At 23.1% G+C, this 16,360-nt stretch overlaps 1 protein-coding gene across 1 annotated transcript in view; it reads right to left on the bottom strand.

Annotated features, from left to right (window-relative positions):
• Positions 1-16,360, bottom strand: part of LOC122508288 — a 39,482-nt gene that overhangs the window by 9,154 nt on the left and 13,968 nt on the right. The window contains exons 9-16 of the mRNA XM_043621564.1: positions 15,587-15,861; positions 14,874-15,195; positions 14,465-14,771; positions 12,497-12,663; positions 11,723-11,853; positions 10,720-10,871; positions 7,859-8,106; positions 6,995-7,295 (exon numbers count right to left, since the gene is read on the bottom strand). Coding sequence (XP_043477499.1) covers positions 6,995-7,295; positions 7,859-8,106; positions 10,720-10,871; positions 11,723-11,853; positions 12,497-12,663; positions 14,465-14,771; positions 14,874-15,195; positions 15,587-15,861 — 1,903 coding nt within the window. The remainder of the gene's footprint in view (positions 1-6,994; positions 7,296-7,858; positions 8,107-10,719; positions 10,872-11,722; positions 11,854-12,496; positions 12,664-14,464; positions 14,772-14,873; positions 15,196-15,586; positions 15,862-16,360) is intronic.

Genomic DNA, 16,360 nt, shown 5'->3' with positions numbered 1-16,360 from the left:
ACCAAACACCAGGTTTGACTACTTATCTTCGTAACAAATGAGAAACTTAAAAAACTTTTGTCTGAATAAAACTTACTATACCTACTAGTTTTCTTAGTATAAAAAATTCAGCTAAACTTATTGTCTGACTAAAACTAATTTTAACTACTGACTTTTTAAAATAAAATCGTTAAGAAATGTCTGAGTAAAACTAATTTTATTCACTTGTTTTAAATCGAAAAGAGTTAAGCAAAATTCTGAAATTCTGAATTAGAATATTGAAATTTAGTCTGGCAAACCTTATTTGAACAACTTTATATTGAAAATCAGTAGTAAAAGTGGTAATTAGTCAGACAGTCTTTACCTAAATTCTACTTCTTCGAAATAACATTATTTATTATTTAATAATCATTAATAATTTATCAACAAGATTATTTATAATAATTATTTACTATAATTATAATGTCCGAATAAGACAAATTTAGATAAAGACTGTCTGACTATTGCCCTTTTTACTACTGATTTCAAAAATAAAGTTGTTTAAATAAGATTTGTCTGACTAAATTTCACTTAAATTAACTCAAAATAAGTTCAGACGAGTATTGTCTGACTATTATGAATTTTTACTACTGGATATCCAGTAGTAATTGCCTAACAAATTTCGACATTAACTACTGAATTGTCACAATAAAATTGTCCAGATAAAACGTGTTAGACTAATTTACAATTTTTCAATTACCACTTTTACTACTGATTTTTTAAAAATTGTTGAGATATAGATTGTCTGACTAATACATACTTGAACTACTTATATTCATAAAGCATCTGTTTCGAACACTAGTCTGAATGAAACAAACTTTTATTAATTAAAAAAAGTTCAGATAAATATTGTCTGACTATTGTCCACTTTTACTACTGAATATAAAAAAAATAATCAGATGACGATTATTAGACTATTTTTTGTTTTTACTGATTTTTATTTTTTACTCACTTTTTATACCAATTTCGAAAATAAAATTGTTTAGAAATAGTTGTCCGACTATAACAGAAAGTAACTACTTACTTAAAAAAGACAAGTATTTAGAAAAAATTTTGTTCAAATAAAATGTATGTTAGCTATTAAATTTCAAAATAAAAATTGGTTATATAAATCATGTCTGATTATTGCTCAATTTTACTACTGATTTTTAAAATAAAAATGTTGAGATACAAATTCTGTGGCTATTTTCAACTTTTCCAACTGATTAATCAAATTTTCATTTCATTACTATTGATTTCTTAAATAAAATAAAACTTTAGTCCTTAACATCTTACCTTAACATTTACCAAATAAATTGAACTACATTACTTATTAAAGACAAGTGTTCAGAAAACTTTTGTCTGAATAAAACATACTTTACCTACCGCATCTTTAATTGAAAACAGTTTAAATAAAGATTATCAGACTATCACTTACTTATACTATATTAATTTTCAAAATAAAAAAAAGAAATTAAAATAAAGAATAAAATATTATCTATTCTAAAATGTATTTCTGACTAAAACTAAACTAAACTATACTTAAATTCATATAAAAAGTGTTTAGAAAAATTTACTCCGAATGAAATAAAAGTCTTGTCTGACTAATACCCACTTTTACCACTGATTATCAAAATACAATTGTTCAGAAATGAATTACTGAGTTATGTCAATTTCGAAAATAGTTTAGTAATTCTATGTCTGCCTGAAATTGATTTCAACCACTAATTTAAGGAGGAAAGAGTCATATCTAACTTTAAAGATTTTCTCACATTCAAAATCCAACAGATTTGGTATTTTTGAAGACTTACATTAAAGATATACTCCTAAAAATATGAATTCATCATAAATTAAACCTCCATAATGAAGTCAACATTTTTTAATTGACACTTTACCGTCGAATAATACATGAAATGTAATTTTAAACTGGATTTATAAAATGCTTGAGCAAAAGTTCAGTGAGACGGAAATATAATTATTTCTAAACTCGGTGAGTTTATTTAAAAAAAATTCTGGAAATACATAAATTTAAAATTAAAATAATAAATATTAAAAGCATTAAATTAACCTTATTTTTATTGTCATCTATCATTTTTATAAAAATATAATAAATTAAAATTTTAGAAAAAATTTAATTTTTAATATCAGTTTGAATTTTTAAATTTTCACCATTTTCACTTAATTTAATGATTAAATGAAAAATAAATTAATTGTTGAAATTAAAAATAATTATACAGTAAATACTCAGTATATTTATTCTTCTTTATACTTTTTTATATTCTTCTTTAACTTTTAATTACGTTCCAAAAATCGAAAAAATTAATTTATTAATTATACAATATTTATTATAAATGAAGAAAGAATGGCATATTTGATCTTCCATCAACGTAAATATGCGCGTCACATATTAAAAATACATTTACAAAATAAAACTTTATAAGCAGAGAAATAAGAGCTTTCGTTTGCATATAAATTAATCATTTGCAAAATAATCGATCATTAAATAATTATTACTCATTAAATGTAAAAACGTAGATGAACATATTTTGTTAGTCAATCAAATTCGAGATGAAAACGTTTTAAAGGACTTTTGTTTTTACTGTTCAAAGTTGATTAACTATATAGAAGAAACTGTTTATGGTCAGATTTATACTTTCTTTATTGCTTGTAGAATACGTTTGACGATAAGTTTTACAATTCTTTTATGGATATACCTACTTTCGAATAAACAAAACGTTTATCCGACTAGGTAATTTTTAAATCCCATACAAAAGACATTAAAGTAGAAGAAAAATTTAAAAGTTTAAACTTTAAAGAAAACTTTAAAATTCTCTTTTACAAAAATTAAAAAGAAAAATACTTTCTCCCCTGAAACAAAGAATTGTATTTCTTTGCTTTAAATAACCGATTACTTGTCTATTATCGCAAATAAATATTTACCTGATTTAAAAAATTGTTATTATAATAAAAAATATTTAGTTTACGTTAGAAAAAAGAATGACTTACAAAAGTGGACAAAAGCTCTTTTCTCCTCTTTATATAAATCAGGAAAAATTTGTTCCTGGTTTAAAGGTTTTACAAAAATGAAAGAAGCGGAACAAAAAAGTGTCTTTAAATAAGTGTATGGAATATATCTGGTGCACGGGCCTCTGTGTTTATTCCATTCAACTTTTTAAGAGAAAAAGAACTCATTTCTTTTGCTGAAAAAGCTTATTATTCTGAAATATTCGGCGCGAAAAATAAAGTGCGAATAAAAAAGTCGCATTGATTCAAAGGAAGATAAGAAAGAAAAATTCACATTTCTGTCGTTTTCTAGAGAGAGAAAGAGAGAGAATGAGAGAGAGAGAGAAACTGTAAACAGACGCATTTCATTAAGACTAACCTACTGCAGTAGCTTTCCTACACTTAACTCTTAGAGCAATATTATACCACTTCTCTATAATAAACAGGATTCACGATCCACGTGCTCAAAAAGGAGGAGAGGCTTAACCAGAACAGTTAGTTTAGTTTAGTTATTGTTGTCTGCACCATTTATACAACACTCGACTTCTTCCGTCAGCACGAAAAAGACTCACTTCCTGTTGAAAAAATAAATAATAATAAATATAATAATAAGTTATTACTCTGAAAAGAAATTGATTTGATTCAAATAACCGATTATTTGTCTATTATCAAATAAATATTTTACTTGAATCAAAAAATTGTTATTTAAATAAATTAAATCGCAAATTTTAATAAAATTTTCCAAAAGAATTCAATTATTTACAAAAAAAATTTAGTAAAATTCTACACAAACTTTTACTTATTTTCAAAACATAATAAAAATTTCACAGGAATTTCATTATTTACCATTTTTTTTTATAAATTTCTTCGCAATCATTTAATTATTTTCATAAATAATAAAATTATTTTTAGGAATTCAATTGTTTTTATAAATAATAAAACTTATCGTGGAATTTCAATTATATTTAATACAATTTTAATCGAATTCCTCGAAAATATTCCTAAAAATTTTATTAAAATTCGTCAAACGAATTCAGTTATTTAAAAATTTGTTAAAAACAAAATTCAATTCTGTTCAAAAATTTGAAAAACTTCTCGTCAAAATTTCAATTAACTTCATAAATATTAAAATTCTTCTCCAAAATTAAAGTATTTTCTAAAATTTAAATAAAATTCTTGGGAAAATTTCAATTATTTTCAAAAATTTTCCTCAATTCAATGATTATTATTATTATCTACTATTTAAATAAAAATTTTCAAAGAATTCAATTATTAAAAAGAAAATTTAATAAAATTCTATGCAAACATTTAATTATTTTCATAAATAATAACATTTTTCACAGGAATTCAATTATTTTCATAAAGAATAAAATTCTTTTTATGAATTGAATTATTTATATATAAATAATAAATTTCTTTTCCGAAATTCATTTTTATTTGAGAGTATTGTGTTTGATCAGTTTTATACTGCAGTTGAGAATATTATAATTGATGAGCAACATGGTTTCATGAGGGGCAGATCTACTGCAACTAATCTTTCTATTTTTACTAATTATCTTTCCTGTAAAATTGAATCGGGTTCTCAGATAGACACTGTTTACACGGACTTTTCAAAGGCATTCGATAAAGTAAACCATGACTTACTTCTAGCCAAGTTGAAACTTTGGGGTGTAGGATCGAATCTTGTTGATTGGTTTAAAAGTTATTTAAATGGTCGATCTCATGTTGTACGTGTTAATGGAGCATATTCATCTGAGTTTTTTGCTGATTCTGGTGTTCCACAGGGTTCAACACTTGGTCCATTATTATTTCTAGTTTTTATTAATGACATCAAATTTAAAATTAAGTTTTCCAATTTTTTATTGTTTGCAGATGACTTAAAGATTTATCGTATGGTTAATTGTCTTGATGATTATGTTAAATTACAAAGTGACCTTGATTCTCTCCTCAGCTGGTGCGAACTTAATGGAATGCCTTTGAATATAAATAAATGTTATTCTATTTCTTTTTCTAAAAAAATAAACAAGAAAATATACATTTATACAATTAATAATATTATACTATCTAGAGTGTATCAAGTGCGTGATCTTGGTGTTGTCTTATCTTATGATTTATCATTTGATGCACACATTTCCTATGTTGTTAGTAAATCACTGAGAATAATGGGTTTTGTTATGCGTAATTCCAAGGATTTCCATAAGTTGTCTACACTAAGAATACTCTATTTTTCCTTAATTCGGTCTGTTATTGAATATTGTTCGTTAATTTGGTTCCCATTTGCTAGTGTTCACGTTCTAAGACTTGAACGAGTTCAGAATCGTTTTCTGCGATTTTTAGCCAAACAAATTAATGTTCCTTTTGATTTTTATACACATGATTGTATTAGTTTAAGAACTCAGTTTAAAATTCCCAAGATTGAATCTAGATTTTTGTTTGTTGACCTACTTTTTCTTTTCAAGGTAATTAATGGTTTAATCATGTGTCCCTCAGTATTGTCACTAATCAATTTCTCTGCTCCTGTGCGTCGTTTGCGATATGTTACTCCTTTTTTCCAACCATTTCATAGAACGAATTATGGCAATAACTCTGTTTTTAGTAGACTTTGTTTTGAGGGTAACTTATACTCGGATGACTTGGATTTCTTTTATAATAATATTACATCTTTTGTGACTAAATTGCGTTTATTGCTTTTTACTGAGAATTTTTGATATGCATCTATGGCTCTGTAATTTTGGTTAAGTTACTTGTATTATTGAAGGGTCTTTATTGTTACCCGTATATGTCATAAATAAATAAATAAATAAATAAATTCACTTATTTTTAAAAAATTTTAATAAAATTCTTGGCAAAATTTCAATTATTTTCAAAAATTTTAGCAAATTTTCAATTCTCAAAAATTTTAATAAAATTCTCAGCAAAATTACAATTATTTTAAAAAATTTTAATAAAATTCTTGGCAAAAGTTCAAATATTTTCAAAAATTTATCTCAAGTTATTGGTTTTCAATATCTACTATTTTTATAAAATTTTCCAGAAGAATTCAATTATTTGAAAAAAAAAATGTTTTAATAAAATTCTACGCAAATATTCAATTATTTTCATAAATAATACAAATTTTACTGGAATTCGATTATTTACAAATTTTCAATAAATTTCTTCGCAATAAATCACTTATTTTCACAAAAATAATGGAATTATTTTTATAAATTTAATTATTTTCATAAATAATAAAACACATCGCAGAATTTCAATTATTTTTAATACAATTTTAATCAAATTCTTTGAAAAATGTAATAATTCTTAAAAAATTTATTAAAATTCGTTGAAAGAATTTAATTATTTAAAAATTTGTTGATAAAATTCTTTATGAGAATTCAATTTAAAGAAGAATTCAATTATTCAATAAATTATTTATTTTTATATTTGTATAATTGAATTCTAGTAGAATTTTGTAATGAAAATTGATTAAAAATTAATTTCACTTAAAATTTTAGATGAATTTAATTGAATTGAATATCAAAAGCAATATAGCTTGAATTTTTGAAAATAATTGAATTTTGAAATTAATTTTTTTGAAAAAGTTTAATTGAATTTTTGGAATATTATTTTAAGTTTTTATTTTCTAATATTTATTTAATTGAAGAATTTACTAATAATTGAAATTTCAAAAAATTGAATATTGTAAACAAAAACATGAAGAAATCGATAACTCCGAGTCGTAGACTCGGAGTTATTGATTTCTTCATGTTTTATATAGTTATGAAAAATTTATATTTTGAAGTAAAATGTTCCCTTATTTGAATGAAAATTATTTGATTCAAGTAAATATTTAATTGATAATAATAATCGATTATTTGATTAAAAAAAAAATTTCCAAATGTTATAATATTAATAATAGTAATTATTATTAACAGTAATAGTAATAAAAATAGAAATTGTAATAGAAATAGAAATATTAATATGAGACTAAAATTGAATTCAATTTTAAAAATACTTTATTGTTTCCTTCTTCTCATTCATTTCATTAGCAGTAACAAAATAATCAATATTCGATTTCTCATTAGGATTTAAATCTCCGTGAACATTGTCATATCGTTGTAATTTTCCATTGAGACTGACGTCTAGAACTTCCCAAGACGGAAGTTTATCAGTATCCCGATAATCTTTCTTATTTATTGAACATCTATTATCAATAGTGTTCCATTTCGGAGACTTTTCGCGACTTATCATCTCTCCCGATTTCTTTTTATCAAAGGATTTCGATACACTGACAATGTCTTGCAATGAAGATTTTCCTGTAAAAAGAAAATGAATTCTTAACTCAGTAAATGTTGATTTTACATTATTTTACCATTTTAATAAGTAGTAATTTTTTTAAATTAAATATTTAACATTTTTTTTCCTATTTAAATAATAGGAAAAAAATGTTCATTTTAAACATTCAAAATTTTAGTGTAATTAAATTCATATAAAAAATATGAAATACGTTCCTTTTAATTTTAATATGATTTAATTTATATAAAAAGTAAATTTTATGAGTTTTTGTTAAGGAAGGAAATTAATATTAAGAAAATTTATTTTTGTGAATTTAAAAATTTAATATTTAATTTCTTTGTCATAAGAAAAAACATTTATCATATTTACAGTTTCCTTTCGTTAAAGAAAAGAAAAGAAGCATAATTTTAATTGTAAAATTTCTTTTCGTTAATGGAGAAAAATTTAATATTTATACTTTTTTTGGTAAGAGAAAAAATAATAATGTTTACAATTTCGTTTTGTTTTAATAAAAAAGAAAAGAATAATTTTAGTTGTCAAAATGATAATCAGGAAGTAGAATGATAGTAATTGTATAAGTCACCTCTCACTGTATTCCACATTTTGCTCCTGCACTTGCACTGTTGAATTGAACGAACAGAAGATTTCCAAGATCCAATCGAAGATGAATCCCAAACTGGAAGCTGACTCCTTGTTCGCAAACCTCGTGTCAAGGTGTCATGCATTTCCAACATCTCTCGATGAAGTTGTCGCTGATGTTCAGCAATAATACATCGCTGACGTATCCTGGGCGAGTACTGACGAGGTGAATCACATATATTCGATTCCGATCTGCAAGCGAAAATGCCAAATTTCATTTTGTGTCTGGTAAAAGAGAGAATAACTTGAAACGAAATATCCTTTTTCAATTCTATTAAAAAAAATATGAAAAAATAAATCAAATAAAATACCAAGTAAATAAAATTGATTCGCTTAATTATAAAGTTTAGAAACAATCATTCTTGATTAATTTTTATTTCAATTTTAATTATTTAATTAATTTTAATAATTAATTTGAAAATCGAGAATAGTAGAGGAGGACCTTAATTAGCTCGAAAAATGTGAAAATAATTTATTTATACACACAAAAGATAGATTTTCGACAAGGGAAAATGTACTTTTCATCTTATATTCATCAAAGTCCTTAACGACAAACTAGGATTTCTGTTAATACCATGAACTATGCAAGAGATGATACTAAATCTGTCTAAATCTGTCGCAAGATTGTAATTGAAATCGAGCAAACCAATTTACTCCATATCTAAATGTCGTTATCGTATAATTTACCTTTTCGGCATCAAATTGTATACCATTAAGTGGTTTCGAAATGAATCGATTTTCATGAAATCTGATAAAAAAATTAATCAACTTTTCTCCATTTTTATATTATTTTAGTCTTATGGTTGCCTTTTTTATTAGACAAATTATATTTCTTTCATTGGCCCTTTCTTTAATTTCAAAAATAGTTTAATAAACTAATAAATAAATTAATTTAAATAATTACTTATAAGATTATATTCAATAGCAAATGTTACAAAAAATTACAAAATTTTTTATTTTCAAATAAAAATTTTTTAAATAATTTTATAATCAAAATTTTAAAAAATCACTTATTATAAGTACAAAATTAATTATTACTGTTCATATTTTCAAAAATTTTAATAACATTTCACGAAAGAATTCAATTATTTTCTAAAATTTTAATAAATCCTTCTAGACAATTCAATTATTTTTTTAAATAGTAAAATCTTTACAAAAATTCAATTATTTTCAAAACAATTTTTATTAAATTCCTCGGAAGAATTCAATTTTTAAAAAAAAATTTGACACATTTAGAAAAAATACAATTTTTTCTAAAATTTTAATAAATCCTTCAAAAAAATTCAATTATTTTTATAAATAGTAAAATGCATCGCAAGAATCCAATTAATTTTATAAATAGTCAAATTCTTTGCAGGAATTCAATTATTTTCAAAACAATTTTAATTGAATTCCTCGGATGAATTACAATACTTTTAAATATTTCCATAAATTTCAATTATTTCCTAAAATTTTAATAAATTCTTCGAAACAATTCAATTATTTTTATAAATACTAAAATTCTTTGCAGGAATTAAATAATTTTTAATCCAATTTAAATAAAATTATACGAAAGAAAAAAATTCAAAAATTTCCATAAAACTCAATTTTAAAAAGAATTTTAAATTCTCTAAAAATAATTCAATTATTCTCAAAATACTTTTAAAAAATTCTATATAAAAAATTAAATTACTTTCAATGCAATTTTTAAATAAATTCGTCAAAAAAATTGAAAGAATACAATTATTTTCCAAAAATAATAAAATTCTTTAAAGAAATTCAATTATTTTCGAAACAACTTTAATTGAATTTCTCGAAAAAATTTCATTATTTTCAAATATTTCTATAAAATTCTTCATAACAATTTTATTATTTCTTAAAATTTTAATAACTTCTTCGAAACATTTCAATTATTTTTATAAATATAGTAAAATTCTTTGCAATAATTCAATTATTTTTATAAATAGTAAAATTCTTCGTAATAATTCAATTATTTTCAATACAATTTTAATAAAATTATTCTTGATAAAATTCAATTGGTTTTAAAATTTTCAATTAAAATTATTAAAGAAACTCCATTAGTTTAAAAAAAATTCAAAGAAATTTTTCAAAAGAATTTAATTAAAAATTTTAATAAAATTCTTTGCGAGAATTCAGATATTTTCTGAAATAATAAAATTACTCGGAGGAATTCTATTATTATCAAAGCTTTTGATAAAATTCTTTGCAACAATTCGATGATTTTCAATACATTAATTTTAAAATTGAAAATATTTTAAAAGAGAAATTATAAAAAAGTTAAGAAACAAAAAAACAAACAACAACTAACTTTAAACTGCGAATAGATTACCGGAAAATTTACTTTATTATTATTAATAATTAATAATTAATAATTAACTACTTAAATTTATTTATTTATTTTTAAGTTTCAATTTGGCGAACAAGACTAGAAACGAGAAAAATTTGATGGCAAATGAAAGGTATCAACGATTTAAAAAAAAATTAGCCATAACGATCGATGCAGGTAATATTGTGTATATAATACCAGGAACAATCAACTTTATTCGTATTTCCTATATCGAAATTACGAAACACACACACTCTCTCTCTCTCTCTTCGGATTGAAGTTTGACAGCTCGTAAAACGAGATGAGTGGAGTTGATTTGTTCACAATGCAATAAATTGTTATTTCAATTCCTATCACATTTTAAAACTCGTTTATAAACATTTCTATTTCCATTTTATTTTTTAATTAAAAAAAAAAGAAATAGAGGAAAAATATAATGGCTGTAAATTTTATAATCAAGTTTATAAAAAGGAAAAAACCTTGGAGTGTAAGTTTCCTTCGGTACATTAGGAAATGTCTCTGGACAGCTAATTCTTCTTTTTCGAGATTCTTCTCTTGATACTTTCTGTATCATATCAAGCATTTTTGTTTTCTCCTTCTGTGGCAGGACTTGTGCAACTTCTTGTAGAATCTAAAAGCAAAAATCAGTAATTACAGTACTTGATAAAATTAATATTTAATATTTATCTATTTAAAAATAAATTCATTTTCAAATAATTAAATTTTCAGGACATTAAATTTTCAAAAAAAATTATGTTCAGAAAATATTAAATTTTCAAAAAAGGAAATTCGCAAAAAATTAAATTCCGGAAAAACTAAATTCGAAACAAATTTAGTTTTTTTAAAAAAAGTAAATTCGCAAGAAATTAAATTCGGAAAAAATTAAATTTTCAAACAAATTCGCAAAATTTGAAATTCACATTTTTTAGTTCACTCGCAGAGAAATACATTTATTGTTTGGTGGTTGTCAATATTTCCCAAAGTTTGCAGTACAGACGAATAAATTGGATAATAGATTATCTAGATGTATACATTCAGCTACATCTAGAGTGAGAAGATTCTCGAGATTTGCAATGGCTTCTAAGACGAGGATTTACTAGGATTTACCCTAGCTTGTTAACAAGTTCTACATTTTGTAAATTGAAACTTGTTTAGGCATGTACATACAAACGTGTAAACAAAAACATTAAAAATAAGCTTCTAAATTCAAAAATTTAATTGAAAATCCTGGTTTCTAGCAAAACTTATCAAACATGTTTAGCTCGTATATAATTATAATTAAATACCAACTATATTCAAATATTATAATTAAATAAATTATTAAAATTAAGTAAATAATTAAATAAAATAATCCAATTAAATTATAATTGACATTTCTATTTAATACGAAAACTAAAAGTTGAAAAAACTAATAAAACAAATAAATACTTCCTTTCCCAGGGAAATTTAATAAATAAAATTAAAATTATCCAGAAAGCTTACCCGAAACTTTTTCAAAGTGACCAGAGCTGAAATTAATCCTCCTGGACCTCTTTGACGACCACGTCGGCGATTAATCGAAACGATATAGGTCAAAGGACTAAAATTCCTCAATTCAATGTGACTCGCAAAATCTAATAAACAAACATTAATTTCAAATACTAAGTTGAAAATTTTATTTACTATATTGAAAACACTATAAATTCTTCACAATGCTAATAAAAATTTAATTAATAAATTATTAAATTTTCATCAACATATTTCATTCATTAATAATTTTCCTAAATGTTTATGAGTGGAAAAAGTTTGAGCATAAAATATCTCAATTTTAAAATGCAAAACTTTTTAGAGGAAATAAAGTATTGGGTGTTGTAGTGTATATAAGGTTCCACCGCATTTTCTTATTTCGCGAGAAAATTACTCGGAAAATTTCTTCATTACGATGGTACTGTGTGGTGGTTACGTGACCTAGTTTTAATTAATTTGCTAACTTCGAAGTTCATCACTCAACAGAAGTTCATTTACCGTTTTAAACTACCAACTTGATAAACTTTTGATCAGTATTTAATCAGTGTTAATTATTAAATCCTCTAGTCTTTAATGAAAACTCTCTTCTCATTTTTAATATTCTTCATCCGTTAAAAAAAAAAAAAAATATCCGTCTAAAAAAAAAAATAAATATTTGATAAATAATATTTAATAAATTAATATTTAATAAATTTAATAATAAATAAAATTATTTAAATAAATAAATTTTGTTATTTTTTACATACTAACCATGTTGTATATTCATTTTATTCTTCAAATCGGGTAGAGTTTCATTAATTGCAATCAAATTCATCCTTGAGATGGTGGCCTTTTTTAAGGAGTTACTGATATTTTTTGCTTTACTCCAAGTTGAGAACGCATTTTGTCCTTTGTTGTCGTCGAATTTGAGACAAAATCTAAAATAATAAAAATGTTTTAGTGCCTTTTTGAAAATAATTTCAATTTTTAATTTTAGTTTCAATTTGGAAATTTGTGATAAGATCAAAAGAAAAGGAAGTAAGGAGGAAAAAATTGGTTTATGTTTATGACAGTTTTACCTTAATTAAATATTCGTTTTCAAGTTTCGTTTCTAAACTACTTAAATATTTTCTATCGAGTTAAATTTTAATTTATTTTTTTACATTACAACCAAAATGTGGAATAAGTAATCGATTTCTTCATGTTTTACAATAATTAAATATGCCAAAGTGATAAAATCATTATTTTATGTTACAAGAATATTTTTACTGTAAATTCTCGAAAATTATTTTTATCATTTCAATTCAATTATTATTCTCTAGAATTTTTAACTAAAATTCTTCTTTAAATCAATAATTTTTAATAATTTTTGCAAAAAGTTCCTTGAGAATTTTCAAATCCATATGTTTACAATTCAATTTTACGAAATTTTATCGATTATTCAGAAATTCTTTAATTAAACATATATTAGAAAAAAACTTGAAATAATTTTAAAAGAATTCAATTAAACTTCTTCAAAAAATTAATTCTACAGAATTGTTAGTAAAAAGTAAGAAAAATTAATATTTTTAAAGATTTTAATTTAAAATTTTTCCAAAATTCAATTATAATCTAAAATTTTAACTGAAATCCATTTTTAAATCAACGTTTATGAGAAAATTATACTGGAATTTAATTATTTAAATACAAAAATAAATAATTTATTGAATAATTGAATTCTTCTTAAAATTGAATTCTCATAAAGAACTTTATCAACAAATTTTTAAATAATTAAATTCTTTCAACGAATTTTAATAAAATTTTTAAGAATTATTACATTTTTCGAGGATTTCGATTAAAATTGTATTAAAAATAATTTAAATTCTGCAATGAGTTTTATTATTTATGGAAATAATTGAATTCCTAAAAAGAATTTTATTATTTATAAAAATAATCGAATTTCTAGGAAGAATTTTAATATTTATGAAAAAATTGAATAAATACTTATTATTTATCGTTCTAAAAAAATTTATTATTTATAAAAATAATTGAATTATTGCGAAGAAATTTATTAAAAATTTGTAAATAGTAGAATTCCAGTTAAATTTTTATTATTTTTTATGAAAATAATTGAATGTTTGCGTAGAATTTTATTAAAACTTTTTTTTTAAATAATTGAATTCTTCTGGAAAATTTCATTAAAATTTTTGGAAAATAAGTGAAATTCGGAAAAGAGTTTTATTATTTATAAAGATATTTAAGTTCATATAAAGAATTTTATTCTTTATGAAAATAATTGAATCCCTGTAAAAAATGTTATTATTTATGAAAATAATTAAATGTTTGCATAGAATTTGATTAAAAATTTTTTTAATAATTGAATTCTTTGAAAAATTTTATTAAAATGTTTGAAAATAATTGTATTTTGGAGAAGAATTTTAATATTTATGAAGTTAATTGAAATTTTGAGGAGAAGTTTTTTAAATTTTTGAACAGAATTGAATTTCTGCGAAGAATTTTATCGTACTTTCGAAAATAATTGAATTTCTGCAATCATTTGTAACTTTTCCAAAATTAAAATTTTTTTAGTGTTTTTATTAAAAATTCTTTTATAAGTCAATTATTTTTAATAGTTAATTAAATATGTATTGATAAATTTAACTAATTTCAGAAGAATATAAATAATCGAAATCAGATGTAAGTTAATATCATAATCGTCATATAATTTTATTGACTTTAATGAAAATAATTAACACTAACTTCAAGATGCCATCAGTGGGAATAAAGACCAATTTCAATCCAGAATTTGAATGATCAATCATCCTTGCAATGTCCTCCGACCACTTCCAGCCCTTAGAAAGGGACTCGACAATTCCATTAGCAGGCGATATCTCTCCCGTGGTGACCAACTTGGAGAACATGGTCAATGAACGCATTTCCAAGTTACAATTCTCCTGTCTTTTTTTCCACGATTCTACGTGCCAAGCATTTTCGTGAGAGGAATTAAACAAGTTCCCAAGGTAGGGTTTTAAAATTGGTCCTAAAGTTTTCCTATCATGCTCCATTCCTTTAACACAAAAAATAGAATTAGCTTTTTCAATATATTTTATTCCTTTATTTAATTTTAATTTCAATTTAGAATTTGGAAATAAATTTTTAGTTCTCATACCAAAATAGAGCCATTTTAAAAGTGTCTCAGCCATAATTTTATGATTATCAAGATCCATATAAGCAGTTTCTCGATCTCTTCTGACAGTTTCAACTAAAATGTCAACGGAACGTTCGAAATAAGCCGAGGCATTGTTCCTTTTTCGCTCCTTCAATAATCGACGTCTTGCACTTTTCTTTTTCCGGTGATCCATCACGACGTAAATCTGGTCTCTTGATTGTTTGAGAACTAAAGTCAAGAGATAGACTAAATTGTCTATTGGCTCGAAAGAATGTTGAGGTAGTGCAAGAAAGCTTAACAATGGCGAGTTGTCGAACGATTCCTAAAAGATAATTAATATTGTTAAAAAAAATTAATATTGTTTCATAAATCGAAATTGTTTAATAAATATAAAAATTGATTAATAAAAATTACGTTGGTGAAATTCACAACATTTTGTCATCAACCATCGAAAAAAAAATATTTTTCTTGACGTTAACAATAAAATTTTTTGACTACAAATTCTTCTTTTACAAATTATTGATCAAATCTATGCAAAATAATTTTTTTTATACAAATTTCATAAAAATTTGAATAAAAAAATATTTTTTTCTAAATACTTGATTTTAAAGGTTGTGAATTTCACTAAAGTTAAAAAAAATTGTTTGACAAAAATTAATTTTAATATTGTTTAAAAGTAGTAAAATTAACAAATATATAACAAAAAGACAAACCTGTAGAGTAGCGTTCTTAGCTTTTAGCACTTCTTGCACTACTAAACTTAAATATTCCAATTGATTCGGACTGTAACCACAATTTCCTCCAATATCTCCCTTGGGAATGGAATTCAAAACTTTTTGCCACCGAGAAATTAATTCAGTTTCCATTAAATCTGCTGCATCTGTTTCTTGAACCAACATATTTGCCGATTTCGTTTGCAAAATTGCCAAATACTCTTCAATAATTTTCGAATCTAATGCATAAATATCCTCATTATGAAGAATTCCACCTAGAAAAAGAAAAAAATCGATAAATCAGAAATATTTATTAATTTATTTAATAAATAATAAATAATAAGAAAATAAATTAAATAATGCATAAAATAAAAAAAATAATTCTCAAAATGAAAAATAAGGCATAAAGTAAAAAAAAATATTGGGTAAAATAAAAAAAGGCATAAAATAAAGAAAATAATGTAAATTCGTATTATTAAAAGAAATGAAACGAAATTATTGTTCGTCATGTAAGGTTATCTGAAACAATGTATTTTCTTGAAAAATGCTAACATTCTTTTTTTGCCCCTCTCTGAAATAAAGCTTGTCGATTTGTCCTTGAAGCTGAGCATTACATTTTCCAAGAAAAAGACCCTCATGCTCATGGCAAAAGAAAGTATATTTCCCTGTCTTCCGATGAATAAACGAATGTTCTGAATATTCGACATCTTTTTTTATGATTTTTACGTTATACATAAATTTTCTATTTTTATTAAAAATAAAAACAGAAAAAAG

This window comes from Leptopilina heterotoma, unplaced genomic scaffold, assembly GCF_015476425.1.
Source record: "Leptopilina heterotoma isolate Lh14 unplaced genomic scaffold, ASM1547642v1 Lhet_53, whole genome shotgun sequence".
Classification (NCBI taxonomy): domain Eukaryota; kingdom Metazoa; phylum Arthropoda; class Insecta; order Hymenoptera; family Figitidae; genus Leptopilina; species Leptopilina heterotoma.
Note: the sequence above shows the minus strand (reverse complement) of the source record. Positions and strands in the feature narration are given on the sequence as shown.